Source organism: Muscardinus avellanarius, assembly GCF_963383645.1.
Source record: "Muscardinus avellanarius genome assembly, chromosome: 4".
Classification (NCBI taxonomy): Eukaryota; Metazoa; Chordata; class Mammalia; order Rodentia; family Gliridae; genus Muscardinus; species Muscardinus avellanarius.
In genome coordinates this window covers 127,727,509-127,742,353 of record NC_137789.1, presented here as the reverse complement: position 1 = coordinate 127,742,353, position 14,845 = coordinate 127,727,509, and the positions used below count along the sequence as shown (strand labels likewise).

At 40.6% G+C, this 14,845-nt stretch overlaps 1 protein-coding gene across 1 annotated transcript in view; it reads right to left on the bottom strand.

The window, feature by feature from the left end:
• Positions 1 to 14,845, bottom strand: part of TBC1D12 (TBC1 domain family member 12) — a gene marked incomplete at both ends in the record, with an annotated part of 62,846 nt that overhangs the window by 26,798 nt on the left and 21,203 nt on the right. The window contains 2 exons of the mRNA XM_080694839.1: positions 2,389 to 2,504; positions 10,140 to 10,263. Coding sequence (XP_080550965.1) covers positions 2,389 to 2,504; positions 10,140 to 10,263 — 240 coding nt within the window. The remainder of the gene's footprint in view (positions 1 to 2,388; positions 2,505 to 10,139; positions 10,264 to 14,845) is intronic.

The window sequence follows — 14,845 nt, the reverse complement described above, 5'->3', positions numbered from 1 at the left end:
AAAAAAATAGGCCCAGGGGTGTAGCTTAGAGAAAGACTGCCCCTGGGTTATATCCCCAGTTCACTCACACACACACACACACACACACACACACACACACACTGATAATAATAATAAAAATAATTGTATATTTTAGAACATAATCAGAATCCAGGTTCTAATATTTGTTGTATTTATAGATATATATAGATTTATTTAGATTATATATAGATTTCAGGTATCTATAAGCTTTTATAAATTTAAACAATTCTGATCTCAACTATATTTTTACATTATTTGTTAAACTCACTAGAGTTTCCTTTTTTTAGCCAACTTTTTCGAAATGTAATTTATATACAGTAAAATGAATAAACATTGAGTCATTTGATAAGCTCTAACAAATGCATATATTTATGCAACCCACATACCAGTAAAGATACAGAACATCATAAACAGAAAGTTTCCCTGTGACCCTTTTGCGCCCAATATCTACCCATATCCTGTCCTACAAAATCATATCTCTGATTTTTATCACTATACATTAGTTTGTTGCTTTTAAAAAAATTTCTTAAACCTTTGTTTGTGGTGGTACATACTTGTAATCTCAGTACTTGGGAGGCTGAGACAGAGGGCCTCAGGTTTCTGGCTAGCCTCAGCTACCTAGTGAGTCCCTCTGCAACTTAGTGAGACCCTGTTTCAAAATAAAGAATAAAAAATAGAGCTGGAGGTGTAGCTCAGAGGTAGGATGACCTGGGTTCAATCTCTGGTACCACAAGTAAGTAAGTAAATAAATACATAAAATAGGACTGGATTTAGCTTAGAGGTAGAATATCCCTGGTTCAATACATAGTACAACACATACATATACACAAAAAGACCAGTGTTGAAATAGAAACATTAATAAAGCCAGATTTTATTTATGTTTTTGTGATGGGGTCTCTCTATATTGGCACTTGTAGGTTTAAGCGATCCTACACCAGAGCCTCCCAAGTAGGTAGGACTACAGGCACACCATGCCTGACAAGACATAAGATTTTGAGCCGGGCGTGGAGGCGCACGCTTGTAGTCCCAGCATTTGGGAGGCTGAGACCGGAGGATCGCAGTTCGCGGACAGCCTCAGCTACCTAGTGAGGCCCTCTACAACTCAGTGAGACCCGGTTTCAAAATAAAGAATAAAAAAAATAGGGCACATATAGCTCAGAGGTCGAATGCCCCTGGGTTCCACCCCCAGACCCGCAAAAAAAAAAAAAAAAGCCATAAGATTTTTGGGGTGTGTAGTTCTGGGGATTGAACCCAGGGGGATTCTATCTCCAAACTACATCATCCCTAGTCCTTTGTATTTTTTCTTTTGAAACAAGGTCTCACTAGGTTGCTGAGAGTCTTGCTACCTTGCTGAGGCAGTATTCAAATCTACAATCCTCCTGTCTCCACCTCCTAAGTACTGGGATTAAGGCAAGCACCACCAAGCCCAGCTGCAAAAAACAAGATTTGGTTTAATATACTGGCTCACAGAAAGTTCTAGTAGACGGGCGTAGTGGTGCACACTTGTAATCCCAGCATTCAGGAGGCTGAGACTAGAGGATCACCATTGGCAGACAACCTCAGTTACTTAGTGAGGCCCTCCACAACTTAGTGAGACCCTGTCTCAAAATAAAGAATAAAAAATAGGGCAGGGAATGTAGTTCGGAGGTAGAATACCCCTGGGTTCCATTCCCAGACAAGAAGGAAGGAAGGAAGGAAGGAAGGAAGGAAGGAAGGAAGGAAGGAAGGTTGGTTCGTTCTAGTAAAGCCAGGCCTGGTGGCACATGCTTGTATTCTCAGTACTTGGGAGGCTGAGACAAGAGGATCCGGGTTCACAACCAGCTTCAGCTACTTAGTGAGGCCCTCCTTAACTTAGTGAGACCCTGGAGTTGTTTTGTTTTGTTTTGTTTTGTTTTTGTTGTTGTTTGTGTGTGTGGTACTGGAGATGGAACGCAGGGCCTTTTTCTACCTACGGGCTATACTCCCAGACCTATTCTATATTTTATTTGGAAACAGGGTCTCACTAAGTAGCTGAGGCTGGCTTTGAACCTGTGCGATCCTCCTGTCTCAGCCTCCCAAGTGCGGGGATTACAACTGTGTGCCACCTTGCCCGGCCTGAGGCCTGTTTTAAAATAAAGAATAAAAAATAGGGCTGAGGTATAGCTCAGAGGTAGAATGCCCCTGGGTTCAATCCCCAGCACCACACAAAAAAAATTTCTAGTAAATTATGAATAAGGACTGACATCAGTATGTTTTAGGATATATGACTGCGATTTAAATTCTTTTATTCTGTATCTAATTCTTAGAGCTTTATTAAGTAAACAATGAATAAAATTAAATCTAAGTTTAAAGCATAAATAGTGTTCCTGATGATCATTAAATACTTACGATGGTCGGTCCTCAAGAATCAGGGCAGTGGTCGAGAGTGGCTCGAATTCAAAATTCTTACGTCTTGAAGTCTGAGGTGGTGGCTTGCAGGTCCTCCCTGTTCGTGCTTCATATTCCTAGTGCATAAGACATAGTTTAGGTGGAGACTCCCAATGTTCAGTTCATATTATTAAATCTGTATCATTAAAGACATTGTGCTATAATAATTCACTTATTTGGTAAAAACTAATATATATATTTCATGCATTACTTTGGTAAAATTGTTGGGAAGACAAAAAACAAGTAATTTTCCCCCTGGAGCAATTATGAATTTATATTATATGCAAAGTATTAAAGTATATGAGGGAAAGGAAAGACAGAAATGACAGATCAATTAGGACAGGTTTTAATAGCAAGCTTTCTATCATCTTCTATAGTATCAACTAAGTCCAGCTTGGAATAATCTATAAACTAAACCTTTCTAAACCATAGACCAAATCAGTGATGGAAATGTTGACATAGGATGCAGATAACCCCATTGTAATGCTCTGAAGATCTCTCAAGTGACTTTGAACCTCATCATTAGCAATCAGAATGATACAAATCAAAGCTACAATGAGATTCCATCTAACCCCAACTAGAATGGCAATCTTCAAGAAGTCACACAATAAATGTTGGAGACCATGTGGGGAAATAGAAACTTAACTTATACACTGTTGATAAGACTGAAAATTAGTGTAGTCACTATGGGGATAAGCGTGGAGGTTCCTAAGAAAACTGGGAATGAAAGCACCATTGGACCCAGTTATACCACTCCTGGGTATCCTTCCAAAGGAACTAAAATCAGATTATAGCCGGGCATGGTGGCACACACTTGTAATCCCCACGCTTGGGAGGTGGAGACAGGAGGATTGTGCTGGTTCGAAGCCAGCCTCGCTGGCTTAAAAGACCCTGTTTCCAAATAAAATATATATATGAAAAATAAGTCTGGGAGTGTAGCCTGGAGGTAGAAGGCTTTTCAGGAGCCCCAGTACCACCACCAAAAAAAAAAAAAAATCAGATTATAGAAATATATGCATATTTATACCAACACAATTCACAATGGTCAAATGATGGAGCCACCTAGTTGTCCATCAACTGATGAATGGGTTACAAAATTATGGGATATACACACAATAGATTTCTACTCAGCAGCTGGGCATGGTGGCACACACTTGGAGGCTGAGATAGAAGGATCAAAGGATCGCAGACAACCTCAGCTACTTAATGAGACCCTGTTTCAAAATAAAGAATAAAAGCCTGGCATGGTGGCGCAGACTTGTAATCCCAGAATTCGGGAGGCTGAGACCAGAGAATCACAGTTTGCAGACAGCCTCAGCTACTTAGTGAGGTCCTCCGCAACTCAATGAGACCCAGTTTCAAAATAAAGAATAAAAAATAGGGCAGAGGGTGTAGCCCGGAGGTTGAATGCCCCTGGGTTCCATCCCCAGACCCGCAAAAAAATAAAAAATAATAAAAAATAAAGAACTTTAATCCGGGCATGGTGGCACATGCTTATAATCCCCGTACTTGGGAGGCTGAGACAGGAGGATCACACAGGTTCGAAGCCAGCCTCAGCTACTTAGTGAGGCTCTCAGCAACTTAGTGAGACCCTGTTTCCAAATAAAATATAAAATAGGTCCAGAAGTATAGCCTGCAGGTAGAATGCCCCTGGGTTCCACCCCCAGTACCACAAGAGAGAAAAAAAAGGAATAAAAGAATAAAAAGTAGGGCTGGAGGTTGAGCTCAGAGGTAGAATGCCCCTAGGCTCAATGCCCAGTACTGCAAAAGAGAAAAAAGAAAAATACTGAGCAATAAAAAACAAAATTATGTCATTTGCAGGAAAATAAATAGAGCTGGAGAACATTATGTTAAGTAAGATTAGCCAGGAACAGAAAGTAAAGGGTCATATGTTTTACTCTTGTATGTAGAAACTAGGAAGAAAATGAATACAAGCAAGACTTTAGATAAAGGAAGAAAACCCCAGGGGAGCAATGGAGGAGTTGTAGGAGGTTGATGGGGGAGGGAGAATGAAGGAAGAAAACACTTCAACTGAGGCCAGGTACATATACAGAACTATCCATGCCGAGCTCAGTATCACGTTCTGGCAAGCGGAGGGAGTGGGGGGGGGGAATATGGGGCGTGGGGGTGTGCACCAAGGGCTGTGTCCACATGTGCCCCATCACTCTGAACTTCATTATGACATGAAACTACAATGCACCTATATATATATATTTTTTTTAATGGTAGTTTTTAATTTCAACCCACTATGAATCTAACGACTACAAATATACCTATTTACTCTAAATTTAAACATTTTACTATCTTCCCTCAATAGGGACAAAAAATTCTGTTACACTCTACTAAAATTAAGAAACGTTTTATAATATTTCTCCAATTCTTCACATCTGATAATTCTATTAAATAGAATTAATTTGACATATTATGTTCTTTTTCTATGGTACTGAGGATTGAACCCAGAGGTGTTCCTACCTTGGAGCTACACTCTCAGTCCTATTTTGTTTTTTATTTGGAGGTCTCACTAAGTTTCTGAGGCTAGCCTCAAAACTTTCTCAGACTCCCAACATTCGTCATGACTTTACTGGTAATATCTCCATTTTTTACTTCAGATTCTAAACATATAAAATCCATTTGAAAGGAGTACATGTTACAGTGTCCTGAATGCAGTTTAATTGCCAAATACACTTTCATATTCACAATGAGTGTAAGTTATAAAGAATTTAAAAAATAAGGGTTCTGAAAAGTGTTTTAAAAATACAACAGAAACCAGGCTATCACATGCTTGTAATTCTAGCATTTGGGAGGCTGAGACAGGAGGATCACAGTTTGCAGACAGCCTCAACTACTTAGTGAGGCCCTTAGCAACTCAGTGAAACCCTGTTTCAAAATAAAGAATAAAAAATAGGGTAGGGCGTGTAGCTTGGAGGTAGAATGTCCCTGGGTTCCAACTCCAGTACTGCAGCAAAAAAAAAAGAAAGAAAAAAAAAAAAAGCAACAAGAGCCAGGAGTGGTGGCACACACTTGTAATTTCAGTACTTGGGAGGCTTAGACAGAAGGATCACAGGTTTACAGCCAGCTTTAACAACTTTGTGAGGCCCTCTGAAACTTAGCAAGATCCTGTTACAAAATAAAAATAAGCCAGGCATGGTGGACCATGCTTGTAATCCCAGGACTTAGGAGGCAGAGACAGCAGGATAGCTCAGTTTCAAAGCCAGCTTCAGTTACTTAGTGAGGCTCTCAGCAACTTAGTGAGACGCTGTTTCCAAATAAAATATAAAATAGGTCTGGGAGTATAGCCCAGAGGTAGAAGGCCCTTGGGTTCTACCCCCAGTACCACCAAAAAAATAAATAAACAAAATAAACCCACAGTACCATGGGTATGGCACAGAGACAGAATGCCCAAGTTCAATCCTCAGTAACACTAACACACACACACACACACACACACACACACTCACACACACAATGAAACAGAGACAACATTCTAAATTCTAAATTTACCACTACTATAAAGAGAAAAGTATGCCCATCTTGAAAATGCCAATTACAAGGAAAAGAGCAAAGTTAGACAAATTAGAAGCAGAGTCCACACAGTAAGAGGACTGGGAAGGTAAAAAGAGAAAGACAGAAACATGTTCCATCAGATGGTGAAAGTGATACATTTTGAGAATGGTAAGAGTCAGAGGAACAATGACTTGACTGACTGTCCATCATGCCTTCAGGACAACAAACAAAACCATGAAAAAGGAACCAAAAATACAGGTTAGTACCTTGGCGTCTCAGTCATGTTTAGTGACTACTGAACAAACCCAAGGCCTCATGTACGCTAGGCAAGTACACTACCTGAACCTGGCCTTCTAATTTCCTGAGAGCACTCCCTAAACTAAAGAAATGCTAGTTCTGCTTAATAAGTAATAAGTAAATACAAACAATTTAGAAAGCATAGCCGGGCATGATGGCGCACGCTTGTAATCCCAGCACTTGGGAGGCTGAGACAGGAGGATCACACAGGTTCAAAGCCAGCCTCAGCTACTTAGTGAGACTCTGTTTCCAAATAAAGTATAAAAAATGGGTCTAGGAGTGTAGCCTGGAGATAGATAAGCCCCTGGGTTCCATCCCCAGTAACACACACACACACACACACAAAGAAAGTATACGTGGGGGGGGCGGGTGCTAGGGATTAAACCCAGAGGAATTCTGCCTCCAACCTACACTCCAGTCTGTTTGTTTGTTTGTTGGCTTGTTAACAGGGTTTCACTAAATTGTTGAGAGCCTCACCAAGCTGCTGAGGCTAGTCTTGAACCCATGATCCTACTGTCTCAAACTCCTCAATCCTAAACCCTTGATTTACAGGTGTAGACCACCATGTCCATCTTAGGCTATACTCCCAGACTTATTTTTATATTTTATTTGGAAACAGGGTCTCACTAAGTTACTGAGAGCCTCACTAAGTAGCTGAGCCTCACTAAATAGCTGAGCCTGGCTTCGAACCTGTGTGATCCTCTGGTCTCAGGCTTTTTTTTTTTTTTTTTTTTTTTTTTTTTTTTTTTTTTTTGTGGGTCTGGGGATGGAACCCAGAGCCATTCTGCCTCTGAGCTATACTTCCTGCCCTATTTTTTATTCTTTATATTGAAACAGGATCTCACTAAGTTAGGGAGGGCCTCACTACGTAGCTGAGGCTGTCTGCAAACCACAATCCAATCCTCTAGTCTCAGCCTCCCTAATGCTGAAATTACAAGTGTGCACCACTACACCAAACCTAGAAAAGTAATCTTAACACTAATTATATCTTTTTTCTTTTTTCTTTTTTTTTTTTTTTTTTTTTTTTTAGTGGTACTGGGGTTCCTGGAAGCCCTTCTACCTCCAGGCTACACTCCCAAACCTATTCTTTTTTAATATATATTTTGTTTGGAAACAGGGTCATATATTTTGTTTGGAAACCTGCGTGATCCTCCTTTCTCTGCCTCCCAAGCGCAGGGATTACAAGCATGCACCACCATGCCTATCGTTTAAAAATTATATATGCACGCTTGTAATCCCAACATTTGTGAAGCTGAGAAAAAAGGATCATGGTTTGCAGATTGCCTCAGCTACTTAGTGAGGCACTTTGCAACTCACTCAGACCCTGTTTCAAAATAAAAAGAATAAAAAATAGGGCTGGGGGTATTGTTCAGAGGTAGAATGCCCCTGGGCTCCATTCCCAGTACCACAAATCATCATCATCATCATCATCATCATCATCATCATCCATGCAAGTTTAATAAAAGTCTCATTTCATTCCTAAATAACCATAATGAACTGCTATTTGGGCATGGAAGCCTGTTGCACACTGTAAAATTTCTCAAACCTTCAAATCAGATTAGATACCATCACCCTCATTTTCAGACCCATACTGATTTTTGTACAGTATTTGATTTTTATCACAGCAACTTCAGAAAAAGCAGTAGCAGAAAGATATAACAATACAGAAAAGTATTTAGCAACACTTAACCCATTCAGTCCCAAGTTTTCAATTCTGCAAACATAATTCATATATTATTTCAAAATTATCATAAGTGAGCCAGGAGTGGTGGTGCAGGCTTGTAATCCCCACGCTTGGGAGGCTGAGACAGGAGGATCGCAGAGGTTCAAAGCCAGCCTTAGCTATTTAATGAGGCTCTCAGCAACTTAGTGAGACCCTGTTTCCAAATAAAATATAAAATAGGTCTGAGAGTATAGCCCGGAGGTAGAAAGCCCCTGGGTTCCACCCTCAGTATCACACACACAAAAAAAAATTATCATAAGTGATAATACTGGTTGCTCAATTTAAATACTTATAGGTGTTCCACATCTGGAATCATGGAACAAAATGGCTTAATGTTAAAGATAAGTATTTCTTCAGGTTAAGAGTCTGCACCATATCCAACAAATACGAAGTAACACTGAGTTTGCCTCAAAAAATTAAAAATCCCTGCGTGTCAGCTCCAGTATATCAGAGTACCTGGGCACAGAGTTTGGAAATTATAGCACTATGGTTTTATGTCTCAGCAGCTATACAAGTTATTTGCTATTTTAATGAGTTCAGATAAAAAGTTTGGTTTGGTTTTCTGTTGAGTTGTGTATGAGTGCTGTTGGGGATTGAACCCAGGGCCATTCTATCTTTAAGCTATATCACTAGGCCTTATTTTATTTTTTTATTTGGAAACAAGATCTCACCAAATTGCTAAGAGCCTTACTAAACTGGTGAGCCTTGCTAAATTGTCTTCAAACCTGCAATCCTCCTGTCTCAATCTCCTAAGTACTGGGATTACAGGCACGCACACCAAGCCAACTAAGTTTTTGTTTGTTTATGTGTTTGTTTCTTTGGGTTTTTTTGTGTGTGCGTGTCACTGGAGATTGAACCCATGGGCATTCTACCTCCAAGCTAAACCCCCAGCCAGCCCTTTTGTATTTTTATTTGGAGACAGGGTTTCACTAGGCTGATGAGAGTCTCAGTACTTTGAGACTATTCTTGAACCAGTACTTGGAAGGCTGATACGGAAAATGATATAGGTTTAAGGTCAACCTGAGCAATTTAGTGAGACTCCCAGCAATTTAGAGACTGTGTCAAAATAGACAATAAAAAGGAAGGGGGAATGTAGCTTAGAGGTAGAAGGCCCCTAGGTTCAATATGCAATACCAAAGGGAAAAAAATTATCTTTCTGTATTATTTGGGAAACCAGACTTTTTTTTGAGGTGCTGGGGATGGAACCCAGGGGCATTTGACCTCCGAGCTACACACCCTGCCCTATTTTTTATTCTTTATTTTGAAATAGGGTCTCACTAAGTTGGGGAGGGCATAAGTAGCTGAGGCTGTCCACAAACTGTGATCCTCCAGTCTCAGCCTCCTGAATACTGGGATTACAAGTGTGGTGTGGCTCCAGTCTTTCTTTTGAGCAATTAAAAGAAGCATTATTAAATTCTTAAAGAGCAGGGTGTGGTGATACATGATTGCAATCTCAGTGTTTTCAAGGTTGAGAGGAGGATGGCAGGTTTGAAGACAGCTTCAGAAGTAGTGGGACTCTAATCAACTTAGCAAGACCCTGTTTCAAAATAAAAATAGGGTTGACGAGGTAGCTCGGCGGTAGGATATTCCTGGATTCGATCCTCAGTACCACACACAAAAATAATAATAATGAGCCAGGTGTGGTGGTACACACTTGTAATCCCAGTATTTGAGAGGCTGAGACCAGAGGATCACGGTTCTTGGACAAGCCTCAGCTATTTAACAAGGCCTTTCTCAAATCAGTGAGACCTGTTTCAAAAGTAAAAAAGATGGCGAGGCATGGTGGCATACACTTGTAATCCCAGTATCTCGGAGGCTGAAACAGGAGGATCAAAATTCAAGGCCAGCCTCAACCATCTAGGAAGAGCCTCAGCAACTTAAGGAGACTTGGTTTCAAAAAAATATTAGGTCTGGGGGTGTAGCTCAGAGGTAGTATGCCCCTGGATTCCATCCTCAGTTAAAAAAAAAAGCTGGGAAAGAAAATCAATGTTTTATGACTTTAAAGAATTTTCACAACCATAAAATATAGTAGAAAATACTGTGTCCCATTTTCTTACAATCAAGGTGACTGCTACAAATGTATCTATAATTCTAATACTATATAGATAGAAAAATAAAATCAAAATGACTATGGTGGTTATCAAGAAAAGAATGCCTAAAAAAGCTACACGGCTATATTACTACTTACCTGCTGAATGATTCTGGAGGTTTTCTGAAGATTCTCTCTGGGAGGGACTTTACCAAATAATTTCCAACCAGGAGCACTATGGACGACTGATTTGAGTTCTTTTGTCCTTTTTGGGAAAAGATTTCTGAAATATAAAAAAAGTAACACAAAATTTTTGTAACCAAGAAAATATTAAATAATCTTTAAAATATATTTATTCCCAAAACAGATACAAAGTACTTTTCTTTTCTGTGGTACTAGGGATGGAACCCAGGGGCATTCTACCTCTGAGGTACAACCCCAGCCCTATTTTATTCTTCTACTTTGAAACAGGGTCTCACTAGGTTATGGAGGGTCCCATGACCCTCCTGTCTCAGCCTCCTAAGTACTGGGATTACAATCATGAACCACCATATCCAAATTATAGTTTTTTAGTTTTTTTTTTTGATAAGTCTGGTCCCTTCCCTCCGCCAGGTGATCTCCTGATGGGAACAGGAGGCAGAACACACACACACACACACACACACACACACACACACACACACACACCACAAGCCAGGTGATCTCCTGATGGGAACAGGAGGCAGAAAACACACACACACACACACACACACACACACACACACACACCCCCGCAAGCCAGAAGCGGAGATATGATGGGAACAGGAGGCAGAACACACACACACCCGCAAGCCAGAAGCGGAGATATCGAGAGAATCCAGGTGCCTGGAGACTCCAAACATCACAAGACCACAGATGTCCCGAGAGAATCCACATGCCTATAAAATATCAGTGCCTGAGATCCACCACGTGACTGTCAGCCAATCAGGACTATGGGCAACTCTCCAAAGGTCCCTTCCCCCACGGACAGCTGACTCCCCGGAGGGTGCCAGGTCCAAATAAAGCAGTGGTGTGTGATAACCCAGTCAGTGTTGTTACCTCCCTCCTAAACTCCCTAACTCTATTTTCAACCTTTCAGTTTTGTTTTTAATTGCAGTACTGGGGATCGAACCCAAGGACATTCTACCTTCAAGCTACAACCCTAATCCTATCATTTATTTATTTATTTATTTATTTATTTATTTATTTATCGACATATCGGGGATGGAACCAAAGGGCATTGTACCTCCGAGCTACACCCCCAGCCCTATTGTTTAGTCTTTTTATTTTTGAAACAGGGTCTCACTGAGTTGCAAAGGGCCTCACTAAGTAGGAGAGGATGTCCAGAACCTCCATTCTCAAGTGTCCATCTCCCAAATGCTGGGATTACAAGTGTATGCCACCATGCCTGGCCATTCTTTATTTTGAAACAAGGTCTCACTAAATTGCAGAGGACTTCACAAAGTACTTTTGTTGTTGTTGTTGTTCACAGTAATAGAGGTGGAATCCAGAGAAATTCTACCTCCGAGTTACACCCCCAGCCTTATATTTTATCCTTTCTTATCTTTTTTCCCCCCTTTTTGTTGGTACCGGGGATTAAACTCGGGTATTCTACCTCCAAGCTACACCCCCATCCCTATTTTTAATTATTTATTTTAAAACAAGGTTTCACTGAGTTGCAAAAGGCTTAAATAGTTGAGGCTGTCTGGGAACCACGAACCTCGTCTTAGCTTTCACAGATGCTTGGGATTACAAGCATGCATCAGCGCGCCCTGCTTTTTATCCTTTATTTTGAAACAGGATCTCACTGAGTTGGAAAGGGCCTCACTAAGTAGCTGAGGCTGTCTGCGAACTCCTGTCTCAGCCTTCCAAATGCTGGGATTACAAGCATGAACCACCATGTTTGGCACAAAGTACTTTTTTTTTTTTTTTTTTTTTGGTGGTACTAGAAATGGAACCCAGGGGCATTCTAACTCCAAGATATTCCTTAAAATGTTTAAGGAATTTAGCAATTCCTTAAAATGTTTAACAAAGAATTACCATATGAGCTGGGTGTGGGGGCGCATGCTTGTAATAATGCCAAGATTTGGGAGGTTGAGATACAAGAGTCACAAGTTTGAGGTCAGCCTCACCTATTGAGGCCTTCTTCAACTCAGTGAGACCCTGTTTCAAAATAAAGAATAAACTGGGCATGGTGGCGCACGCTTGTAATCCCAGCATTCAGGAGGCTGAGACAGGAGGATCATGGTTCAAAGACACCTCAATTGCTTAGTGAGGTCCTTTGCAACTCAGAAAAACCCTGTTTCCAAATAAAGAATAAAAAACAGGACTGGGGGTGTGTACCTCAAAGGTAGAATGCACCTGGGTTCCATCCCAGTACCACAAAAATAAATAAATAAAAATAAAAAAAGAAAGAACCCTTGACTGTGACTATATTTGGAGATAGAGCATCTAAAGAGGCGATTAAGATTACATGAGGTCATATAGGTGGGCCCTACTCCATGTTGCTATTGTTCTTAAAGAGGAGAGAAACACCAAAGATGTACTGAGGAACAGTCAGTTGCGTGAGGAAACAGTAATAACGAAAGTGACTTTGAAAACTAGTCCCAACAATGCCTTGATTTTACACATACATCCTCCAAAAAAGTGGGAAAATAAATTTCTGGTTTTAAAGCCACACAGTTATGGCAGCCCTACTAAATTAATACAACAATGGAATATTTGTGTGTGTGTGTTACTAGCGATAGAATCTAGGAGCATTCTACTTCTGAAAAACACCCCCAGCCCTATATATTTTATTTGGAAACAGAGCCTCACTGAGTTGTGAAGGGCCTAAGTTACTGAGGCTGGTCTCGAACATGTGATCCTCCTGCCTCTGCCTCCCAAGAAGTGGGATGACAAGTGTGCACCACCACACCTGGCACAGTGAAATATTTATTCAGTCACAAGAAGGAACCAAGTTCTCACACATGATACAATAGTGATGAGCCTTGAAAACACTGTGCTAAGTCAAATGAACTGGACACAATGGAATTAGTATTACATAACTCTACTTATGAGAAGTATCTAGACTAGGCAATTCATAGAAACAGGAAGTAGAATATAAATTAGTGCTGGGAAAGAGAAGAATGAGGAATTCATACATAATGGTCATGGAGTTTCCGTATCAGATGATAAAGTTTTAAAAGCAGATAGTGGTGATGGTACACAACACTGCCAATGTACTTATTCTCACTGTATTATACTCTACACTAAATGACTAAGATAAGGTTTATGCTATATTTATTTTACCACAATTTCACTTTTTAACATTGTAATACTACTACTACTACCACTACTACTTACTACTATTTTAGACAGGGTGTCACTGTGTCGCCCAGACTAGTCTACAGCTCCTGGGCTCAAGTCATCCTCTTCTCTCAGCCTCCTAAGTAGCTGGAACCAAAGGTGCATGCCAACAAACCCAGCTCCCACAATTTTTATAACTACATCAAAAAAATTAAAAGATAAGCCAAAACTTGAGTGAAAATAAATGCATTACATATACCTGACAAAAGATTTCTATTCCAGCAATATGATGAACTCTTAAAGATCAATAAAAAGAGCTATTTATAAGAAGAAGCCAAAGCTGGACATGATGGCGCATGCTTGTAATTTGCTTGTAATTCCAGCATTCGGGAGGCCGAGACCAGAGGATCATGGTTCACAGACAGCCTCAACTACTTAGCAAGGCCCCTCACAAGTCAGTGAGACCCCGTTTCAAAAATAAAGTGAGGCTCTTTGCAACTCAATGAGACCCTGTTTAAAAATACCCCAGGATGTTTCAAAATTTCTCCAGTACCACAAAAAAATTTTAAAAGAGACATTTTAGCTGGGCGTGGTGGCGCACACTTGTAATCCCCCCGCTTGGGAGACAGAGACAGGAGGATCGCGCAGGTTCGAAGCCAGCCGCACGCGCTGGCTTAGGAGACCCTGTTTCTAAATACAAATCTAAAAATAGGTCTGGGAGTGTAGCCCGGAGGTAGAAGGGCTTCCAGGAACCCCAGTACCACCACCAAAAAAAAAAAAGACATTTTATCAAAGAAAATATAATAAGCTACATGAAAAGATATACAATATCAGTCATTATGAAAATGCAACCAAAATTAGAATGAGTATAATTTCATACCCTCAAGAAAAGCTATAATTTAAAAAAAATAAGCATAGAGAAATCAGAACCCTCCTACACTGCAGGTGGGCATGTAAAAGGGTGCAATTATGTGTGTGTTACTAGGAACTGAACTCAGGAGCATTCTACCTCTGAGTTACACCTCTAGCCTTTATTTATTTATTTATTTTATTATTTTTTGCATGTCTGGGGATGGAACCCAGGGGCATTCAACCTCCGAGCTACACCCCCTGATCTATTTTTTATTCTTTATTTTGAAACCAGGTCTCACTGAGTTGGAGAGGGCCTAAGTAGCTGAGGCTGTCCGCGAACCACCACCCTCCAGTCTCAGCCCTGAATGCTGGGATTACAAGCGTGCGCCACCACGCCCAGCTTTATTTATTATTTTGAAAGAGTCTCATTAAGTTACTGCGGGTGGCCTTGAACTTGCAATCCTCTTGTCTCAGCCCGGAATAGTTTGGATTTAGAAAGTCTCCCTATCTATCCTTCACAGAAACCAGGCAGCCGTATTGGAAGTCGGCCTAATTGCTAAGGAAAGGTCCCTGCAGGTCCCTCCACTTGTTGCTCCTCTGGCTTTTGGCTTCCATGATGTAAGAGCAGAGCCTTACTCGCTTCCTGCCTCTGCTTCCTGCTGCCATTCCAGCATGACACAAACTGAACCTCTGAAATCTCCAAAAAC